Consider the following 24,634-nt stretch of genomic DNA (forward strand, 5'->3'; position numbering starts at 1 on the left):
AATCACTTTCGAACACATCCCACGCGAGGAAAATCAACTAGCTGATGCTTTAGCTACCATGTCATCCATGTTCAAAGTCAGGTGGGACAACGAGGCGCCTATGATCACCATTTACAGGCAAGATGAACCATCATATTGCAATGAGATCAATGCCGAAGGAACAGAAGAAAAACCATGGTTCCATGAAGTAAAAAGATATCTCGAAGCTCAGGAGTACCCTGAAGGGGCATTCATTAACGACAGAAAGTTTCTAAGGAGATTTGCTGCCAAATTCTTTCTAAGCAATGGAACCTTATACAAAGGCAACCATGACTCGACTTTACTTCGCTGTGTAAACAAGAAGGAAGCAGAACAGATCATGGAAGAAATACACAATGGTACCTTCGGTACTCATTCCAGTGGACATACAATGGCTAAAAAGATCCTGAGAGCAGGTTATTACTGGTCTACCATGGAAACAGACTGCCATCATCACTCCCGAACATGTCACAAATGCCAGATATACGCTGACAAAGTACATGTACCTCCAGTTCCATTAAGCGTCCTGACGGCTCCTTGGCCTTTTGCAATGTGGGGTATTGATATGATTGGAGAAATCAAACCTACTGCCTCCAACGGACATCGCTTTATCCTGGTCGCTATTGACTACTTCACAAAGTGGGTAGAAGCAGCTTCATTTGCTTCTGTTACCAAGAATGTGGTGGCCCGGTTCATCAAATACAATCTCATTTGTCGGTACGGCATCCCTGAACGGATTATCACGGACAATGGCACAAATCTAAACAACAGAATGATTACTGAACTTTGCACACAGTTCAAGATCAAACATCATAATTCTTCTCCATATCGACCAAAGATGAACGGCGCGGTGGAAGCTGCCAACAAGAACATCAAGAAAATCATACAAAAAATGACAGTAACCTACAAAGACTGGCATGAGATGTTGCCTTTTGCTCTTCATGGTTATCGCACATCTGCGCGTACTTCAACAGGGGCAACTCCATTCTCCTTAGTCTATGGTATGGAGGCAGTTCTTCCAATTGAAATTCAGATTCCTTCCCTAAGGATTATGAAAGAAGCCAATCTAGACGAAGACGATTGGATTCAAACACGGTTGGACCAGATAAACTTGATTGATGAGAAAAGGCTAGCAGCTATTTGTCATGGTCAGTTATACCAAAAGCGTATGATCAGAGCCTTCAACAAAAAAGTCAAAAGTCAAGCATACCAAACTGGTGGCTTGGTTGTCAAACGCATCATCTTACCACAAGGTGATTCCAGAGGCAAATGGACTCCCACCTACGAGGGACCATTCATAATCAAGAAAATATTCTCCGGCGGCGCCATGTTACTTACCACCATGGATGGCGAGGATTTCCCACACCCTGTGAATGCTGACATAGTAAAAAAATACTTCGCTTAAAAAAGAAAAAAAACAGCTCGCTAAGTTGAAAACCTGAAAGGGCAACTTAGGCAAAAATGAGCGTCTCGGTGGATTGAAAACCCGAAAGGGCGGTCCAGGCAAAAATTAGAGACTAAACGAATACTATCCCGGTAGGCTGAAAACCTGAAAGGGCAGCCTAGGCAAAAGTTAGGGAATGAAGCATACAACTGTGTTCCGTTCAGCTGCCTACTCACCGTCAAGATTCAACACCTCAAAGACACCGATCAGTCCAATCACTTTCTTCCAACAAGTGAGGGATGAGATGCTCGAAGACAGATTGGCAATAGCAGAGTTGAAACTTGACTGAATCGTTTTCACATAGCTATTTATCTTTATAAATATTTTCCAAAGCTTTCTGACAATTTCCTACTTCTAGGATTGTTGTCTCCCTGTGCTAACCAGCCTATCATGGCTCTTTTTCAAAAATCATTGCAGCTTAGGCTCAAAAATCACTATTTTCACTTTTTCTGTTTTGAATACGTAAACGTCCCAATGATAATTTTGAATGAACATGTGCATTTGAATATGATTGATGTTTACCAGGAAAAACAAGAATAGCATTCAGGAAATGTCCCAATTATCTGGACATCATCCCATCAGAAGAAAACCACCAAGAGAAACGCATTTCTCAGCAAATTCCTCAAAAAGATTTTCTCTTCAAAAGAAGTCTTATCCCCAGCAGGGTTGTTCCAGATTACTATCTTCAGAAGGTGTGATCCCCGCACCCGGACTTGGTCAGATAGTGCATCGGAGGATTATGCATCTTCCTCATTCCCATTTGAAAGGGCATCAGAACTTCCAGCTACCTTTCATTCCCAAGTGATATTCAAAGATCCTTCAACAGAGTACCAGGGTTCTCAAAGAATTTCCCCAGCCGAGGGTACTCAAACAAGACAAAAGATCATCAACGATCACAATATAGTCATATCCAGATGACTGGCGGAAATTTATTTTCCCAAATAGAAGCTCGACATCTCACATTCATACATCACATATTCATATTCATACATCATGCATCATGCGCATATTCATACGCATATTCATACACAACATAACATGCATATTTCTCCGGGAATATCATACATTACATGCATCATGAACATTGCATATCACTAACTTGATTTTTCAGGCAGACGGATATCTTCAACAAAGATATTCTCAATCACATGCAGTGTTCATCTGAATGCCATAAACGGTTCTCTCAGATATGATCAAGCCGAAGATTCATTCTGATCACTAACCAACTCAAAAACAGGCATCACAGATCTAAAGCGATACCTCAGACGGTTCCAAAACGATCTAACATTGCAGATCTAAAGCGATACCTCAGACGGTTCCAGAACGATCTACTATCGAAGATCTAAGTCGATACCTCAGACGGTTCCAGAACGATCTAACATCGCAGATCTAAAGTTGATACCTCAGACGGTTCCAGAACGATCTAACATCGAAGATCTAAAGTCGATACCTCAAACGGTTCTAGAACGATCTAACATCGCAGATCTAAAGTCGATATCTCAGACGGTTCAAGAATGATCTAACATCAAAGATCTAAAGCTGATACCTCAGACGGTTCCACAATGATCAACTTTCAAAATCTAAAGCAGAAAAAACTTTGAACAAGTTCCGTAGCAATCATCCTCCTAGACTTAAAGCGGTAACCTTGGACGGTTCCGAAACAGTCAACACAAAGACTTTCAAATCCTTCATCAAGATATAATCAATGGATTCATTCTGATGAACAAACCCTCAACCCATTTACCAGGTGGCATCTGAAAGCCCATCTCAGGTAATGTTTCAATCTGCCAACAACATTTCGCAGACGACATTCAAGTGCAACTTCCAACATCTCTTCTGATCAAGGTAAGTGCAAATTTTCAGGGCATCTAAATATTCAATCATCTTCTACCTTCAGATTTCAGACAATCTCTTCAGGTTTAAGAAGATTGAATAGGGGCAACTGTTATACCCCAAAATTTGCCCGCATCTTTTTTCAAGAAAACTCCAATCTGAAAATTAAAAGTCTCATATAATCATGGATTTTTACAAAGATCCTGATATATGAAATACTTAGTTTTTAGAATTTTTCTTATACAGTAATTTGGCTTGCAGTTGAATTTACTCTTACGCAAACGCCAAATGCTGTTTATTACTTCACACATGCTATTTATTTATTTACAGATAAATAGTACTGACACAATTGGTACAGAGTTAAATCTTTTTGCAGGCGCAGAATCAGGAAACTCAGACTGTACTGGTAACAAGTAGATTATTATTATCTTTTGTTTCCCACTAATTTTTGTACTATATTCCATTATTTTCAAAAATCTTTTCAAATCTCTTTTTCAAAAAATCAAATCCTAACTTTATTCTCTACATCTCTCTTTTTCCCAACACTATCAAACACTTTCTTTCAAATCTTATTTCCACTCAAATTTTCCTTTTGTACGGAATCACATCATTCCCCAACGTCTCTTTCTTTCTTTCCACTCTATAAATACCTCTCATTCTTTCATAAAAAAATCTCACATCAAATTCAAATTCATCTCTCAAAATTTCTACTTCATAATCCATCCTTTCTTCTTCCCCGACAAAATGGCGAAGCGGTGGGAAACGTGTTTTCTCATGGTCATCACCATTGCTACGGTGATCATGTCTTTCTTCTGTCTACATAGCCCGGAACACTGTGGACCTGGGATGCTTATGCTCCCAATCATCTACATGTTACTATTTGTAGCATGGGTTATCAATCGTCATTTTTAAAATTTGCCGTATTTCTTATTTCTTAAATGTACCGTTTATTCGTACTGTTCAATATAGTATGTAATATTTGTACTGTCAGTATTAAATATTGTACTACTTGTCATAATATTGCTTAATTACCCAGATAATATTTTATGTGTTTTCTGCCAGTCAAATATTCATTTTTCTGTGCATTAAATGATTTTCAGGGTTATTATCGGTAATTTTGCCCGCATATAGTAAATATTAGTTATTTATTATGTCTGTGTTTTTTTAACAAGTCATGTAAATAAAATTTCATTTTTCACATAAAACAAAAACAAAAACAACAAAAAAGAAAATTAACCTTGACTGTTGATTTTTCACTCTAACTGCTACGTCAATACCTGAACAGTCAGTTGACAGCCAAACTGCTGGCAGTACAATTCTCAGTGTTTTGTATCATCAATCAAATCAATCTTTCACAATTCAAAATTCCAAGATTTTTGTTCTAGAAGTCTTCTGAATATCACGCGATTAGCAGAGACTCAACACTGCACAAAAATCAGGTACGCTTAACTGTCTCCTACATAAACAATCCCTGACTAGGGTTTTCTTGTTTTTACAGGAGAAACAAGTTTTTGAGAGCTCAAATGGATTTCATACACATCCATATATCTCAAAGTACCATCATACAAATTTTCAAACTTCAATTCACTCAGACGCACCGTCAGCAGCTCAAACAGTCAACAGACGACCCGTTTGACCAAAAAAGTCAACAGACAGTCAAAAATGAAATTTTTTGTCAAAGTCCATATTTTGTCAAAGGATTCATCATTTGATCATTGGATGATCATAATTCATCAAGGAAAGATCAAAAATCAACAAAACCCTAAGATTCAAAATTAGGGTTTTTGCCTGAAAAGTCAACTCAACTTTGACTGATCATAACTCTCTCATCCTTCATCCAAAAAATTCAAACCAAAGCTCATTTTGAAGGAAATTTAATTATCTTTCAAATGCCATTGATCCCATGGTCATTGGATTCACCATTTGAAAAATATGATCAAAGACATTACAGGTCATTTTTCAAAGTCAACAAAAAGACACTTTTTTCAAAAGGACACACAAGGAGCATCAAAAATCATTTTGACATGAGACCAAAGACATTGGTTAGAGGACTCTTTGAGGTTTCCAAAAAGTGCACGATCTCCTTCATATGACAAAAATTGAGGGATTTACACCTTGTTGAAGTTGGCTAAATTTTGGAAAATGCATAAAATCAACATTGCTCAAAAATGCATTTTTTCCAAATGGGGCCAAGTTTTCATGGTTCAAACATCATTTCCATAATATTATGGGCCTCCCACGACCAAGACTAAGCCCATAACATTTTTCATCCATTTTTGCTTGATTTTTTCTTATTTTAAGATTAAATTAAAAGGAAAAATGAAAGGATAATGGATAGCTTGTATTCCAAGCATGACTCATCAATATGACTCATTCAACTCTGTCTCAAAGCAAAGTACAGCAGAGGGAGAGAAGAAAATCAAGCCATAGTGGCTTAAATGCCAAGCTACATATGTGGAAAAGTCAAGATTCTAGCAAAAGCACTTATTGCTTTCTAGCTTAGATTTTAAGCACTTCAATGCTTATAAATAGGCTAGCATACTTCAGTAACAAAAGAGAGAAGTTCAGAAAAAAAGCCTTACTCATAATACACTTGTAACCACTTGGAACTTTTTGAAAGAAATTCAAAATTCGAATTTTAGTTTCTAACTAGTTTCAGTTCAAACAAAGCATTCAAACATCATCTTTGAACATCAATAAACGTATCCCAATCAATTACAAGCCTTGAAGCTCACTAAATCGAGCTATACAGGTCATAATTTGTTCGAACTTAAATCAATTCGTATCTGGTTATCCACGCATGCTTAACAAGATGTAGACATATAGTTGAGTTTGGTTTGATGTGTAGATCATTTCTTGAAACTTAATTGAAGTTTGAACACGTATACACGAAACTACCATTTTAGGGTTCTTCATCTCAAAATTAGGGCTTTCCAAATTAGGCAAAATTACAGGTTCAAACATGTCCTATTGAATTCGTATGGACCAGACGAATTCAACCATGGTATCGCGCCAGATTTATATCACGTTTTACTTGTATTCGCTATTTTTTGCAGGTGTAATAGGTGGGAGTTTTTACACCACCTGCAAACGCAAGGTGTAAAAGGGTGGTTCTGATGAAGAAGATGATGCGTGGCTCCTCCCTATTGGCCAGAGAGCGCGCGTGTTTTTTTTAAAATAACTTCAGATCCTGTGCTTTGCAGCCCACGCTTTTGCCATGTGTATCAATTTAATCACCTTCTGATCCACTTGCCAACTCATCCTGCGTACCAGACACGCTAGCCCATGATATGGACTCTCAATCCAACCACACCTGATCAGTATCCTTTTATTTTCTATTTTTATTTTAATTTCTTTGTTAAATTAATTAAAATAGTTTTAAAAATCCAAAAAAATACACAAAAAATATTTTTAGACTTCTAAAATAATATATTATTTTCTGAAATAAAAATATTTTATTTTTCTTCAAAATTTCAATATTTTGCATAATTAATTAGTATATATTTATATATTTGCTTTTTAATTATTCTAACCAATCAAAAAAATCATTAAAAAAATTGTTCTTTGTGTTAAATATTGTTTATATATTATAAACTAATTTTGTACATATTTTGAATAATTTTCTCTTTAAGTTTTAATTATTGGTATAATTATTTGCATAATTATGTTTTAATTAACTTAAATCAATTTCAAATCCATTCCAAAAATTCCAAAAAAATTAGTTTTGTTTTAAAATTAATTGACAAATACTTTGTACATATTTTAAACTTAATTTCTAGGTTTAAATCTATTTTCATCTTTTTTCTTCATTTTAATTTAATTAATCATGCATTAATCATAATTAAAATCAAATCATAAAAAATCCAAAAAAACATGCCTTTTATTTTTCTTGCAATTTAAATTCCTAGATAAATGTATAGGATGTCAAAATCATGTAAATAGGCTAGTTTACATTTCCTGCACAATCGATGTAATAGCGTAGATTTACTTTCCGCACTTTACATTTCCGCATTTTAATTTCCAGCAAATATAAACTGCGTGTATGTCAAAGATAAAATTGAACCGTTAGATCACTAACTTCAAAGATAAAATATCTGAATCCAATCACAATCACACTTGCACCTCTTAAGGTAATCCCTTCTCATTCTTTTCAAAATCAAAGTCAAAATTCTACTGTTTCGAGTACAAAATCGAACCTTTTGTTTGTATCCGGTGAAAGGATAGATTTTTAAAGGAAATAGGATAAAGACCTTACAACTCAGGGTAGACCTCCTAGTTTGCTTGCTCAAATCAAAACAAACAAAATTCTCATACACTGTTGTTTTTCAAAACAAAACTTTCCAAAAAGACAATATTTTGTATACATCCAAACACGGATCATTACAAAGTTAACGTTCTTTTCAAAACATCTTTCGAAAGATAAACAAGTATTTTGTATACATCCAAACACGGATCATTACAAAGTTAACGTTCTTTTCAAAACATCTTTCGAAAGATAAACAAGCATTTTGTATACATCCGCACACGGATCATTACAAAATTCAATTTACAAAGGTATTTGAAACCACATATGAGCATTCTAAAGCAATTGAAAAGTGATCGAAAAACAAGTGAGCTAAGCAAACTTAAGAGCCCATGGATAACCATGGATACAAAGGGTGCTAACACCTTCCCTTTGTATAACCTACCCCCTTACCCAGAATTTCTTAAGGTCTTTTTTCTGTTTCTTTTATAAACCTTTCCTTAATTGGATAAAATAAAAGGTCGGTGGCGACTCTGTGAATTTTCAAAAATGCGAAAGCATTAAGCGATAAAAAGAGTCAGTTCATGTATCTCTCCCGAACAGAGGTATGGCCCGAATAAAAACGGAGGTCCACAAGCTGGCAGTAAAACCCAGACATGTAGTAACTTTCCCTAATTCGGATGAGCATCTTTCTTTCATTTAAGAGGCATGTTGACTGGTATACTTGCACATACACAAGTAAGGTCCCCCTCTTGAATGAAATGAATTCAGTTATTCTGTCACTCTTTTAATGTTTGTGGTGGAATAGTAGAAATACCTCTCTGTAAAGATGATTTCATGCCTCTTTACTGTAAACAGAGATTTAATTCAAGCTTCAACCTTGAGCTTCAAGCAAGGCACCAAAAATAATTATTTTTCCTAATTAGTTCCCCGAACTACATTAAGCTCTGACTTCCATTAGGGATATGTAGGCATGAGGTTCACAAGGAATCTCAGCGAGCTAATAAAATACCAAAAAATAGTCAGTCAGTCAGTCTGTCTTTCTTTTAATCAATTCAATTCCTTCTCCTAACACAAAGGAGAAACTTTCCCAATAATAAGCAACAAACACAATCACAATGATACAGAGAAGGTTCCCGTAGAGTACTACGGATATGTAGGGTGCTTAAACACTTCCCTATGTATAACCGACCCCCCAGACTCCAGAATTTCTAGTCTAGGTGAATCCCCACACTTAGCAAACTCCTAGGGTTTAGTTGAGATCTTTTTTTCCCTTTCCTACTCGTTGGACAATAAGAAAGTTCGTGTGATATTGTAGGAAGAACTGAAACAAAATTCATCCCACCACGGGCGCATTCTCCTTCCAAATTTCGCGTGAATGGTCTAGCGTGCCGTCCTCCCAATTGAAACGGGGAGGTAAAAAAATGACACCACACCCCCCAATGTTAGGGGGTGGTCCTGATTTGATTTTGTAATGATGATGAATTTATGATTTCGTCAATACATTGGGTTATAGTATTCAGTTAAATTATGCAATGTTCTTCATGTTTTCTTTATCGGTCAAATAAGGATTAATCCATGGCTAACAGGTACATGACTGTAGTTGTTAGGGTTTCTGCATAATTTGATTATAGTAGATATCACCTAGGACTAGGGATACCTTATAATCACCATATAATCTTGATAAAATAAAGGCTTGGTTTCAATTTAGATTCCTAAGGACTTAGGAGTTAGGTTGGGAGACCAAAGGTTTTCTCACTAAGGACTTAGGAGAAAACATCCTAAGGATTGATAACTGAATGTTATGAACTTGTTGAAGAGATCTCAATTCTGAGTGTTACATGCCAAATCAACCACTCACCCTAGCATCTCATATATTTGATAATAAAAATCAATTTATTTTCTTGTTATTTTTTCTTTGCAAGGATTTAATCCAACAAAACCAAAACATTAGTTTTTTTTTCAATTGAATCATACTTTAAGAATTTGTATTTCCTACGCAGTCCTTGAGATTGATATTTGGAGATTTCCCTATTATTACTCCAGAGACAAAATAGTTCACTTGCTATTTTTCCGATCACCCGTGCGAGTCACGAGATATAATTTCTCAAACTAAAAAAACATCTTATAACTACTTCATGAAACTATAGTAACATTATAATTTATCTTATTAGTAGTACATAAAAATATAATTTTGTTATTTAAAGCACACACAACCCAATATTTAAATTAATGAATCTAAATATACAAAATTAGAGTACTAATGGCTTGCAGTAAAATTTTCCACCAAATTATACCACACAATTTTCAAAGGTGCTCCTTGTAAAAATATAACTCTATAAAACTTATACGTAAAAGAAATTATGATTTCAGAATAAGATTTACACACAAAAATCATATATATAGTATTACAAAACTGATATGAATATTTATATTAGTGGATGTCCATTCTTCTTCTTGTTTTTCATCTTCCTATTCCATATTTAATATGTGTGATTTTCCATCTCCCTTAGGTCCTATAAATAGAGACTTACATTGCAATGTAAATGACACTTGAAAGAAGATGATTATACAATATTACTTTTCTCTTCTCTTTCTCTCCTTCATCTCTCCTTCATCTCTATATTGTTTTGGTTAATTTAATAACACGTTATCAGTACGATACTCTACAACGCGAGTGATGATATAGCCAGGTTCTACGTTATTTTTCTAATCTTAATATATTTGAACCAATATAATATAATTCATGATTTTGTTACTATTTTTTTCTTCATATAAATATGTTTATTTTTTATATATTTGTAGAGAAATTGATTTACCTTATACAATAATATTAGATTTATTTGATCATTCTTGTTAAATTCCGGAAGAATTTAACATTAAAACATTTCTATATGTTTGTCCAGAATTTAATTTTAACACATAAAAGTGTTAATTTAATATTCAAGCATCCCTGAAGAATTGCACAAAGAATAATTTTTCTTGACCGTTGTTTATGGAAATAGTTTGTGATGTGATGTGATAGACGGACACGCAAGAGAGAGAATAAAATAACAGCTGGCATATAGGACAAAAACGGTTAGGACAGCACATGGGCAGGGCTAGGTGTCCAACTGTGATTGGACAAACTGGTCCCAGGTTTTAGAATAAATAGGAGCAACCATTAGTGAGTCAGTATGTCATAATTCAGTACTAAATTCTAGGAGAGATAGGCCTCTCGAAGCTGCCTAGCTAGGGTTAATTCCTTTTCTATTTCTATTTTCAGTCTTAGTACTTGTACTCTACTAGATCCCATTTGAACTCTAGTAGGAAGTTGCTGAAATAATCAAATCTTTCCTATATTCTTCTATTTTTTCTGTTGCTTACATTGTTTATATCAAATTGAACATATCAATTTGGTATCTAGAGCCTTGGTTCGAAGAACACAGTGGATGGTGGTTACTCGTAGCGCAATGGAAAACAGAGTCGACTCAGTAGAGCAAATGATGAACACTTTTGAAGGAACGTTGGAACAGATTCGCTTGATGGTGTTGGAACAACAGGCGAGACCGCACGTTACAGTTGAGCAAATCCATCAGATAATCTTGGAACAACCACGGCGAAACCATGGAAGGAACGGACGTCCATAAAGGGGTGGGTACGACGACGAAGAGGAAGAAGAGAGTGACAGGAGCTCCCTCTCATGCGAATCGCAACACCGTTACCGGCGAAACAGAGGTGAGGGTCGTCCACGATTCTTTGGAAGTCAAAGAAGGCTGGAGATTCCGCTGTTCAAAGGAGAGGATGCTTATGGTTGGCTGGTGAAGATAGAACGATACTTCAAGTTGAACGAAGTTAGGACAAAGGACAAACTGGGTGTAGGAATGCTGGCCATGGAAGATAGGGCATTAAATTGGTACCAGTGGTGGGAAGAACAAACAGCTTTGAAAACGTGGGAAGAATTCAAGATAGCCGTGATGAGACGTTTTCAACCAGGGTTACTGCACAACCCTCTGGGACCATTACTGAGTCTGAAACAAAAAGGCTCAGTAGGAGAGTATAGAGAGAAATTTGAGATGATGGTGGCACCTTTGAGGAGGGAGGAACGAATCATGCTAGACTCCATTTTTCTGAATGGACTCAAAGATGAAATCTAGGCTGAGTTGAAGCTCCATGAAAGCCAGGACCTAGCTGAGTTGATGGACAGATCCCTATTGATTGAGGAGAAAAATGAAGTAGTCACAAAGAAGGGTAGCTTGTGGAAAGATAGAGGAGGCACTTTCAGACTAAAGGATCCTGCAGAGGCTGGAGGATCTAAGAAGGAAAGTGAAATAAATCAAGGAGGAGGTGACAAGGGAAAGGGTAGGAGGTTGGATCCTGCAGAGTTGGAGGAAAGAAGCGAGAAAGGGCTTTGTTTCAAATGTGGAGACAAGTGGAACAGGGAACATGTTTGTAAATTCAAACATATGAGTCTGAAATTATGTGAAGATAGTAGTGGGGAAGAGTCAGAAGAGGAGCTGTTAGGGGAAACTCAATTGACAGTAGAAGAGAAGGTAGAGGAACTGCAAACCTTGCAACTGTCTATGCAGAGTAGGGATGGCTTTACCTCTAACAAGTCTTTCAAAGTGTGGGTGGAAGTGAAGGGGAAGAAGCTGCTAACTTTAATAGATTCAGGTGCTACCAGCAATTTTATTGATTCAAAAGTAGCAGCAGAGATAGATGTAAGAATGGTGGAGACTCCTACTTATGTGATTGAAGTAGGAAATGGAGAAAAGGTGAGAAATCAAGGAGTGTGTGAAGTGCTGGAATTCAATGTGCAGGGAGTGAATTTCAGTCAGCATTTTTTCATGATGGAGTTAGGAGGTACTGAATTGGTGTTAGGCATGGATTCGCTAGCTAGTCCGGGGAAGATTGAGGCCAATTTTGGAGAGTTGAGTTTGAAATGGGGGAAGATGGATCAGACCTATGAAATCAAGGAAGATCCTGCCTTATGTGTAAGACAATCTACTTGGAAGGCTATGGTAAAAAATTTAATGGATGAGGGTGTTGGGTTCTATGTGCAATCCATGGAATTGGGAGCAGAAAGTGAAACAGGGGGCCAGGAAGAATGGGAGGAATTATTAAAGCCTTATGAGGTGTTGTTTAATTTACCATCAGGTTTGCCACCTATGAGAGCCCATGACCATGCTATTAGATTGAAACCTGATGCTGCCATTCCAAATTTGAGACCATACAGGTATCCATTCTATCAAAAGAATGAAATTGAGAGGATAGTAAAGGATATGCTACAAGCTGGAATTGTGAGGCACAAAACTAGTCCCTTTTCAAGCCCTGTGTTACTAGTAAAGAAAAAATGGAGGATGGAGGTTCTGCACTGACTATAGGTGATAAGTTCATTTTGATGCACATTCCTCTATGTTTATACTTATGCATTTCCATACTTTACCTTGGTTATTTTTATATTTTAATGTGTTTTTATAAATCAGTTCATTTTTGCACTTATTTGATTTTCGCACTTTATTTTCAGCATTAGCAGTCTGCACTAAAATGATCATAACCGGAGCTCTGGGAATCCGATTGAGGCGTTCTAATAATCGCCGGAAAGCTAAGAGAAAGAGCTACAACTTTAATGTTGGATTCAAAGTCAGATTCGGAGTCAATTATTCCCAGAATTTCGTTTGAAGTTGCAGCATTAGTTTTATTTTAGTTTCGGGTCGTTAGTTTTGGGCCTGGGTTATGTTTTTGACCCAGTTGGGTTGTAAACTGTTTGGTTCTCTCTAGTACCTAGGTCTGGCCATACTGTCTGTCACTTTTTACTTTTCCCCAAATAATTTTGAAAGCTTTGTACGAATGATGAGGAACTGATCCCCGAAGGCAATTTCTGCTGGTTACGGTTTCCAATACTTTGAGGTTTTTAATCTTTAATCCAATTTCTTTTTTCTTTCGATATTAATCTATATGTCTTGTTTGCTTAATTCGAGTTATATAGAATATTATTGATTTATACCGATTGATTTATGTTCCTTGACTTTTATCGTACTTTATCGTTGCTTAATCGTTAAAGTGTGTATGTTAGAATCACGTTTGCTTAATTCGTGATTGTGCTTAATCCGTTTGCTTTATTCGGAAAATAGGAATGAAATCTTATAATGTCAATTTCGCTTGTTAATTGATGTTGTAATCGGTAGGGGAATAGAATCCGCTTAGGGGATTGAAGTTTATTGAACCAATGATAAGTCGATAACCAAATCAGTAGAATTGTCGTTTTAGCTTATTTACATAATCACTTATTTTAATCACTTTTTCACTATGTTATTATTCAATCAATCCTAACCCCCCCCCCTTTAATTCAATTTACCTTCGGTTAGTAATAACTAAGAATCCTTGTGAGACGATATCCGAGTTGTCGTTACCGTTACTACAGTTTTTACAAAACACTCGTTTTTGATCCGTGCGCGACAGCGAATCAATAGGGCTTTGAACAAAGTAACAATTCCCAACAAGTTTCCCATACCAGTCATTGAGGAATTATTGGATGAACTGGGAGGAGCTGTGATTTTCTCAAAGCTGGACTTAAAAGCTGGATACCATCAGATTAGGATGAAGGAAGAGGATATATCCAAGACTGCTTTTAGGACACATGAAAGGCATTATGAATATTTAGTAATGCCCTTTGGATTGACCAATGCTCCCTCAACTTTCCAAGCATTGATGAATGAAGTATTAAGGCCATACTTAACGAAGTTTTGCTTAGTTTTTTTTATGACATCCTGATTTACAGTAAAAGCAGAGAGGAGCATAAAAAACATGTGTTCTTTTGGTCAGCTGGAAATTGAATACTTGGGACACATTATCTTAGGAGAAGGAGTATCCGCTGATGCAAAGAAGATTGAAGACATGCTGAAATGGCCAGCTCTCAAGGATCTAAAAGGGTTGAGAGGTTTTTTGGGACTGACTGGCTATTATAGGAAGTTTGTTAGAAATTATGGGAAAACTGCTTGGCCACAAACTCAATTGCTAAAGAAAGACTGTTTCTTGTGGAGCAGGGATGCTCAATTGGCTTTTGAGGCTCTGAAGGTAGCCATGACAACTGTTCCAGTCTTGGCATTACCTGATTTTGAGAAGGAGTTTGTGCTGGACACAGATGCATTAGGGAAAGGGATTGGAGCTGTCCTTATGCAAGGAGGAAGACCAATCTCTTATATGAGTCAGACCCTGTCAGATAGGGCACATCAAAAGTCTTTGTATGAAAGAGAGTTGATGGCAATCATGGTTGCAATTCAAAAATGGAGGCCTTATTTGTTGGGAAGGCATTTCAAGGTGCACACTGACCAAAAGAGCTTGAATATCATCACTGTGCAGAAGATTATGGGGGAGGAGCAACAAAAATAGCTATCAAAATTATTAGGGTATGATGTTGAAGTAAAATATAAACCTGGGAAGGAAAATAATGCAGCTGATTCCTTGTCAAGACAGATGCAATATGCTAGCATTACTACCATACAATGTGAAGCATGGGAAGGGTTAGAGGAAGAAGTTCAGAAGGATGAAAAGCTTAAATCTATAGTATAGGCAGTGCTGACTGACCCTTCCAGTCAAGGAGGGTTTAAATTGAAGGGAGGGAGGCTGTATCATGAAGGCAGGATTGTGATTCCAAGAAAATCTCCCAGGATTGATTGGATTTTGAAGGAATTTCATGACACTGTAATTGGAGGACACTCGGGTTATTTGAGAACTTACAAGAGAATAGCTAGTGTGGTGTATTGGGAAGGAATGAGGAAGAAAATACAAGAGTATGTTCAAGCTTGTGAAATCTGCCAAAGGAACAAATATCAAACCCTGAGCCCTGGGGGATTATTGCAGCCCTTGCATATTCCCACTCAAACATGGAATGACATTTCCATGGACTTTATTGGAGGCTTACCAAGAACTCTTGGAGTAGACACAGTCATGGTAGTGGTTGACAGAATGACAAAGTATGCACATTTCATACCTGTCAGTCATCCTTACACAGCTAAGGAAATTGCAGAGGTGTTCATAAGGGATGTGGTCAGATTACATGGGTTTCCCAGCTCCATAGTTTCTGACATAGATAAGGTGTTTTTGAGTCATTTTTGGTCTGAGTTGTTTAAACAAGCAGGAACTAAACTGAAGTATAGCAGTGTGTCATACCCCAAAATTTGCCCATACTATTTCTCCTATTCAAAAGTTAAATCAAGATACAAAGCTCCAAAACACACTCTCCCAAGCAAAAGATCAGAAATTAAGGTTTGGTTTGTTCAAAAGAAAATCAATGAATCAATGGCTCCAAGGCATCCTATATGGCTCAATATATCTCACATTACCTCTATGACAAGTATCAAGTCTCAGCTCAAAGAATTGGTCACTCAATTGTTTAGAAAGTCAATAGTCGACTAGGTTAACCTAAAAGTCAACTGTGGTCAAAGTAAAGTCAAAACTTCTGATTTTTTGTCAAAGATCCTCATATTGAAGTATCATTCACCATTTGATCAAGAATTGATCATGGTTCATCAAAGAAAGATCAAAAATCAAGAAATCAAAAAGTTTCTAAATTAGAGTTTGTACAGGAGAATGTCAACTGAACTTTGACCAACCATAACTCTCACATGGAACATCAAAAATTTTTCGTCCAAAGCTCATTTTGAAGGAAATTGAATTCTCTACAAATTTGTCTCTCACATGCCAAGGCTTAAAATGCTTCATTTGAGAGATATGGACTAAAACATTATAGGTCCTTTTCAAAAGTCAACAGAAAGTCACTTTTTTCAAAAGGACACACAAGGAGCATTGAAAATTATTTTGACATGGTACCAAAAACACTGGTTAGAGGACTCTCTAAGGTTTCTAAAAAGCCCTAAAACACTTCCATACCTCAAAAATTGAGAGAGATGGGCCTCGTCAAAGTTGGACTATTTTGGAGGGAAAAATGTAAAAAAATTTGAATATTTTTGCAAATGGGCCCAAGTTCTTTTAATCTAATCTTGATCCCCAAGTATCCAAGAGCCCAAAATCTCCTTGCCACTAAAATATTTGATTTATTTGATTTATTTTGATTTTTTATTTCAATTAAAAAATAATTAAAATCACATAAATCAAAAGAAAATCAAATATTTGGCGAGAGATGTGATTTGGATCTATTTTAATCATCAAATATACTTCAAAATCAATATAATTTCGTGCACATGGTGATTGTAATAAGATTGATTCAATTAAGGCAAAAATAGAAAGATTCCATAATATATTTCTAATCAAGTTTCCTAAACATCAAATATCAAGATTCAATTGGATTTTGTTCAAGTTATTGACCTAATATCTCCTCTATAAGTACATGAACAAAGCCAGATGCTAGGGGACACAATTTTCTGCATCCAAGAGCTTCTAACCCGAATCTAAAGAGAGAGAAAAATTCAAGAGTCAATTTGAAGTTCTAAGCCAATTCAGGTGTTGCAATCGGTCAAGACTTGTTCCTTGATCATCACTGAACGATTCTCGATCATCTTTAAGCCTTAAAGCATCAAGAATCGTCCCCAATTTTCCACGGTTTGTCAATTCTAAACTTGGCTCGATTTGCATCATACAAGCATCATTGATCATATTTAATTGTATATCTATGTTTATTATCATCTAATGACCGATTCTTGAAAGTTTGGGGCGATTTGATACTGGTATAAGCGTGGTGCCATGTTAGGGCTCGAAGCTCCAATTTGGGGTTTTCTAATATAGGTAAAATAGGAACAAATCAATACCATAGCCAAGTTCGCAAGCATCAGACGAATCTATTGGTAGTGGTGCGCCAAATTTTTGTGCTTGTTTAGTCCTATTCGCTATTTTTCAGTTTTAGTATGCAGGGTCTTTTATAGCGCATCAAGCAAAAGACCGCTGTAAAAGGTATTTTACAGGTTGGCCTCGTTAAGAAGACGACTGTGTGGCGCAGTCTGATTGGTTGGGTTTGAATGAGTTTGCGCGCGCAGATTTTTTAACTCCCAGGGTGATTCGGTGCATCATGACACACGCTCTTGCCTTGCTCCCTCGTCCATCAGCCACTGGATTTCATTTAAGATCCATCCAACGCTTCCAGACGCGCAGGCGCACCATGGACCACGCTCGTGAGCCACACAGGATCCAGCTAAGTTTAAATCTTTTATTTTTTTCTTAATAATAATAAACTAATTATAGGTTTTTATTATAAAAACTTTTTTTATAATTAATATTTATTTATTTATTTATTTTATTTATTAATTTCATATATCCTTTTTCTTTATTTATTTAATTATATTTATTATATTTATTATGTTTTATCTATAATAATTTTATTTTCTTAATTATTTATTTATATATTTAATATTTATCATATATTTATTATATTTATTTATTTTCTTTTTCAATTTATATTTAATTACTTTAAAAATTCATATTTATTTTGTTTTAACTCTAAAAAATTCCTAAAAAATACCTACATGCTCGATTTTATTTTCTCTTCCCGATTTAATTAATTAGGTCGCGAAACCAATAATTAATTAAATCGTTCGTATTTTCTTATTTAATTCGTACCCTAATCAGGGTTTACGGAGATCATTCCATACACTGAGATATTTGTTTTTCGTGCCTTTTTTCAGGGTTTGCTCTTCAAATACACTCCGACTACGCGCCACGTCAAATACGAAGCTAAGTTCTAGCCTTTCTTATTTAAATATTTATTTACCTTTTTTTATTTTATTTAATTGGGGTTTAGTGCCCTCGTCAATGGAACTCCTCCTACACTTACTTTTTCTTTTGCCAATTCTCTAATGATCAGGGTCAATGCTTAACGCTCAAGCCTAATATGTGCCCATCAACCTTCATCAATCGAAGCTAAGTATTTTTACCCTTTTCTCGTATTTTTACTTTTATTGATTAGGGTTAACCATTTTTATGGCTGAACTGATAATGCACTCACATATATCCTGTTTCCTATTTTTCCCACCTTTTTAGGGTTTGCCAATTGCCAAAGCTACGAATAGTCGGTAACCCTAAACCCTGATCTCAATTATTACTTGTTTCAAACTTTTTGCTTTGTTTATCCCGTTGGTTTCAATTTCCCTTTCCTCCACAAGTTTCAATTTCCCTTTCCCCATTATTATTTTAATTGTTAATATTAATTGCTGTGGGTAGTAATTCTAGGGAGTGCAAGCTTGTAATCAACTTAGAATAATTAATTATAAGATAAATATCTGAATTGAATCACGTGATTGTTGCACCCACGCACACTTTTGGGGTAACCTCTTTGCTGCCTGTTGCCTGTTGCCTTGTGTTTTTTTGCAGAATAGCCATGGCCCTCGAATACGAGGATACCTCAGCCATGTTGCCTCGACAAATACAAAGGTCATAAGACCCTAATGATGCTGCCTTCGATACACCAATATGACCTCGACCTTCGGAAGTTGCCTACGAAAGGCTGAGGTATCCTCTGGCTACCTACGAAAAGGCTATTCTGGTCCTTCCCTTAGACTACCTACCTCACTATGGCATGGGATAGTCTTATGGCGAACGACATTGCGACAACCCTTCAACCTCCAAATGAAAGGCTTCCTGCCCTCTTATGGCATGGATAGACCCTTTCACCCTGAAAGGCTAAAAGAACATTTTTCATCTAACCAGGTAATTGCCCCTAATTGCTTTGCCTTGCTCTAAAAACTTTTTCATCTTTTTCTTAAACAAACACTCTCAAGGCTACGGTCATTTACGAGCTAAAGTCCCTGAGTCTCTTTTCTTCTACCTTTCTTTTGGTTTCAAAAACGAGCAAAGCAATTAAGAGCCCATGGAAAACCATGGATGCAAAGGGTGCCTTACACCTTCCCTTTGCATAATTACCCCCCGAACCCGTTTTCTTTTAAAAAGTTTTTTTTCTGTTCTTTTAGCCTTTCTATTTATTTGGATAAATAAAAGTCGGTGACGACTCTTGCTTACCGCGACATTTCGATATAAAAGTCAGTTCACCGTATTACAGAACTGGCGACTCTGCTGGGGATAATAAATTTCGATGAAAGAGGGGTTACCTTAAAAGTTTAGGATTCACTTTAAATGTTTTCTATTGTTTGCTTTGTTTGCTTTATTTTCCAAGGTTGTATTGGGTATTCTGCTGTGTGAAAGATCCTACACCCGGATCTAGTGTACCTTAAGTATGTGGCCATAGACCAGGGAGGTTGTATGACATGTATCGTTACTGTTGAACTGGTGGCCACCGTTAGTGCGACACTTTGGTTTGTCCTGATGGCCCTTGAAACTGATCGTGGAGACGTTTGACTACCGCGTGGTGTCATGAGCACTAATTCGCCTTTAGAACCTTATTTGAACTTGACTTTGACTTATAAGAAGTAGCGAGATGGCTGGCTTTGGATTCTTGACTGAAGCCGGTTGATACTCGATGCTACACTCATTGAGATTGGACTCAAGGGATGCTTTTGGTTGGCCGATTGTGCGCTATGTCGAGACAATGCCCACGAGAAAGATCAGGGATATGAGCACCATAAGACCTGGTTACTATTTAGGATAGGTTGAACCAACTAAACGAAAGGAAGGAGGGTATATACCTATGGACTTCATCCAAGCCTACCCTTAAGGAAATTGTGTGACTTGTTTGTGTTTGTTATCTAATTGGCATCATGACATCATGACATCATAGCATATCATATCTACTAACGATTTCAAGGACCTAGAAATTTATCTTTGTATTGTTTTGTAGGACATGGCCTTTGCTACTAGAGATTATGTACGACTCAACTTCGTGGGGATACCATCTGAGCTTAAGGAACTTGCCTTAAGTTTTCCTGGAGATTCTAAGTTCGCAGAAAGACATGGTTATCTACTCCGATTGGTTACTTCTCCGTTTGAAGAAGATATGATGAGAGTCCTATGCCAATTCTTTGATACCGAGCACCATTGCTTCACATTTCCAGATTACCAACTGGTACCTACCTTGGAGGAGTTCTCGGATTTACTTGGTGTACCAATCTCTGATGATTTGCCTTTCACTGGTTTGGAGGACACTCCAAAGCCTGAGACTATTGCTGCTGCGTTACACCTAAAGAAATCAGACATTGCTTCTAACTGGGACACTAAGAATGGGGTTGAAGGCATCTCCGCCAAGTTCTTATTTGGGAAAGCTCGACAATTTCTGAAAGCCATGAGTTACCATGCATTTGAAGATATTTTGGCTTTATTAATATATAGTTTGATTTTGTTTCCTAACCCCGATCAATTCATTGATGTGCACGCAATCAAGATCTTTTTAACACATAATCCTGTGCCTACACTACTTGGAGATATTCTACACTCTCTTCACTCTCGTATCATGAAGAAACGAGGGACTCTTATGTGCTGCACTCCTCTACTAGCTAGGTGGTTTATTTCGCACCTTCCTCGCTCCGTGTTAAGAAATGATCAAAAGATGCAATGGTCCCGAAGGATTATGTCACTTTCTCATTCAGATATTCGTTGGCATGTCATATCTCAGGAGTACGTCACTATTATTGATCATTGTGGGAAATTCCCTAATGTGCCACTCCTTGGCATTAGAGGGGGAATTACCTACAATCCTTCATTGGCCCTACGACAGTTTGGTTATGCTCGCAGAGATGGTCCTCATCACTTGATTATTGAAGGGGTTGTTTTCAACTATGAAGAAGATGTTCGAAACCAACACCGAGAGTTCATACGCGCTTGGAATAAAGTGTACAAGGTAGATAGCAAGAGTTGGGGGCAAAAGAACTCCCTTCCTTCAGAGCCTTATCTCAGATGGGTGCGCACTCGCGCCCAACGTTTTATCATGCCATATCCCTATGTTAGACCTGTGATTGTTGAACCTGAATGTGAAGAAAAAGTTCCTCTGGTTATTCTCCATCCGGACATGCCTACCGACTTAGAAGAACTACAAAAGTCATGGGTTCAATTGAAAGAAGAAAGAGATACTTTTGAGGCTCAATTCCGTGCTAAAGAGCAACAAGTGTTAGAACTCACAAGACTACTTCATGCAGAGCAAGGCATCAACAACTTCATCGGATCAAAGAGGAAGCGCCCATGGGAGACTTGAAGAAGTTTTTATTTCTAGTTTTTTATTATTTATTTGTTTCCTTTTGTAAGCCTAAAAGTGGCAAAGAACCATAACTAAGTACAATTTAATTATTATTATTATTAATAAATTTGTTCTTTCTTTCTTGTTTAAACAAATTTAAATTTCAAGGTCCTTGAAAACATTGCATATGCATAATCATATCATTCATAAACATTACATCACAGGTTTCATAAAAGCAAATGCCTCATCTTCCTGCTAATTATTTCAGTGAAAAAAAAAATGAATCTCGAACAATCTGTCAAAAATCTTCAGGCTCAGAATAACCAGTTCCAAAAAATAATCTTTCACTTGGCCAAGGGGCAAGAAGAATTGAAGGCACTTCTGATCGAGAAAGAGAAGAATCAATATAAGCTGCAAGGTAGTAGAGACAATCAGAAATCCAAACCTAAGAGATCATCTATTCCACTACACATGCCGCTGTCTCAAGTTCTCCAACAACTGCTCAATCAGAACTTAATAACTCTATTACCTCCATATTCATTTCCTACCAACCCCACTCCTGGATATAAGTACCATGCGAGATGTGCTTATCATTCGAATAGTCCTGGTCATGATACAAAGGATTGTTGGCAATTGAAGCACAAGATTCAAGACCTAATTGATGAAAATATCATTGACTTCAACTCACCCAAGGAACCTCACTTGACTAATGTTGTGCACAATCGGAAAGGTCGCAATGAACACAACCAATCTGTGGGGACAATTTTGATCTCTACACCAGTTCCATAACAAAGACGCAAGTCAGACGCACCCAAGCGTCAGTTCACGAATATCAACATGTCACTGGCTCAGGCATTACAACATTTATTGAAATCAAACTTGATTACTGTCAGGGGTCCTCCTGTGAAACCCAACATTTCCGCTCCTAGCTATAAGCCCAATGCGAGGTGCGCATATCACTCCAATAGCCCTGGACATGATACGAATAATTGTTGGCCGTTGAAGAATAAGATCCAAGATATGATCGACGCTGGTGAAATTGAGTTCGACCCTCCTACAACTCCTAATGTGATCACTGCTCCCATGCCTAATCATAACAAGAGTGCTAATGCTGTGGATGGCTAAATGGATGAACTTTTAATCATTAGCTTTACTTTCATTTGCAATTTCTATTATGTTTGTTTAAACATTCGAATTATGATAGACATTATTTGTTTTAATAATCATCATCAGTGCATTGCATATGTTTGTCTTGAATAAATTATTTCGCTATCACTCATCTAAACTACATCCTTACTTTGCATATGTTTTGTGATACTCAACTCCTGCTAAAACTGTACACCTTTTGAGGGAGGATGACGAAAATGATACCACAACCTCATACAGTATGCTTTTGAGCGGACTATGCTGATGATGTACAGGCATTGTTTCAATTCCTAAACAGTGGAGATATAAGGATGTTAATCCCTCGTCAACCCCTTTGAGCCTAAGAAGTAGAAGTTTCTTTCTTGAAAAATTCAAAACCCTTGATCATAACCTTGGGCAGGGTAATTCTCAGTTAATTTGGCTGTGCATTCTATTCATTCGGTACACCTTTCAATAAAGGTTTCAATCACCAACACATCAAAGAAGTGTTGGAGAGGTCTATCAAAAGCCAATGATGGTTCATCAATCATTAAGCGAAGCAGTCAATATCATTCAAAAAGAAAAAAAATGAAAAACACATATACAAGGAAAAGCCTGCTAAGTCAAAAATCAAAAAGATGACTTAGGCAAAAATCAAGGCATCCCGCTGACTGTGAGCTCAAAATAGACAGTTCAGGCAAAAGTTAGGGATATCAAAAAGATGAAAAAAGAGAAGTCAATAAATTCCTGAACAACACAGTGTTATGACTACCAGAAGGAAGAAGTGACTGCCCTCTCAAAAGGTTCTCTTTGCTTATGAACCATCATCATTATCAAAAGTGCAAATCCAAAAGTCTCTTGGAACCTGGGTGCATAAGTTGAATTAGCTGAGCTTAAGACTAAAGATCATCACGAAGAGGGGTGTGTACAAATAAACTTTGAGCCTTTATCCTTTGTTTCTTAAACCGTGAACCAAACCACGTTACAACCCTTGAAAGTCCTAATTGAAGCATGGTTAGTTCGAAAGCATACTGTCACCAAAAGGTATCCTGACTCCTTAAAGTTTACCATAAATGCCGAGTTGATATCACATTTTTACAAATATCACATTGTTACAAATATCATGTTTTTACAAATATCACGCTTTTACATCTCCTGTTTTAAACATTTTCAAAAACTCAAGACAGACGTATGCATTGCATCTCATGAATTCATTATTAAACACATTCTGCTACATAATTTCAAATGTTAGCATCAAAATGAATTTGCACAGGGTATGGCTAATGACTCAAAGTTATCCTGACCAACACGGATTACTCCAAGAAGCAATGTCTCCTATGTATACAAGGGGCATAACACTTTTTGCTCAATCAATCTGGGGCAATTAAGTCAAGATGCAAAGGATCTCTCAAATGCCAAAAAGTCAAAGGCGTATATCCCAAGTGGGTTTCAAACTATTTCCCGATCAATCTGGGGCAATCAAGTCAAGATTCCGAGAATCTCTCATGGATGCTCGAACAATCAGGGGCATGCATCCAAGTATATCTAAAGCTACTCCCCGATCAACATGGGACATTGTCTTGAGCCTATGATTACTGGGGGCATATTGCCCATAGTGCACATCTCATAAAGTCCTCGCGAGGCGAATCTTTCCAAAGTTCCTACTAACTGGGGCAAATCTATGCAAGTCCAGTTTAACATCGTGATCAATACTCAGTGGCGTGTCCTAAATCGAATGGTAGTTACTATAATACTGGGGGCAATGTTCAAGGCATCCATACTTTCCCACAATTCCAATTTCACAAGATCATATCCCCACAGAGCAATCCTCAAGAAGATATCTTCAAACATACCCGTCCCGACAAAGACATGGCTCCCCAACAGAGTTTACATCTTCAACACCACCGGTTCTCCAACAATT

General features: G+C 36.9%; 1 protein-coding gene across 1 annotated transcript; it reads left to right on the forward strand.

Moving 5' to 3' along the window:
• The first annotated feature begins 11,144 nt into the window (after positions 1-11,144).
• Positions 11,145-12,895, forward strand: LOC131613320 (uncharacterized). Its single transcript, XM_058884999.1, has 2 exons — positions 11,145-11,255; positions 11,675-12,895. The coding sequence occupies exons 1-2, from the start codon at positions 11,145-11,147 to the stop codon at positions 12,893-12,895; spliced, it is 1,332 nt and encodes a 443-aa protein (XP_058740982.1).
• The last annotated feature ends 11,739 nt before the right edge of the window (positions 12,896-24,634 follow it).

The sequence above is a fragment of the Vicia villosa genome, linkage group LG6 (assembly GCF_029867415.1).
Source record: "Vicia villosa cultivar HV-30 ecotype Madison, WI linkage group LG6, Vvil1.0, whole genome shotgun sequence".
Lineage (NCBI taxonomy): Eukaryota > Viridiplantae > Streptophyta > Magnoliopsida > Fabales > Fabaceae > Vicia > Vicia villosa.

What these genes read in the sequence shown, in the direction of transcription:
- LOC131613320 (XM_058884999.1), top strand. Translation starts at nt 11,145, where the DNA reads ATGGAAGGAACGGACGTCCATAAAGGGGTGGGTACGACGACGAAGAGG. An exon ending in CCGTTACCGGCGAAACAGAG is followed by an intron (nt 11,256 to 11,674) that starts GTGAGGGTCGTC and finishes GATGAAATCTAG; the next exon opens with GCTGAGTTGAAGCTCCATGA.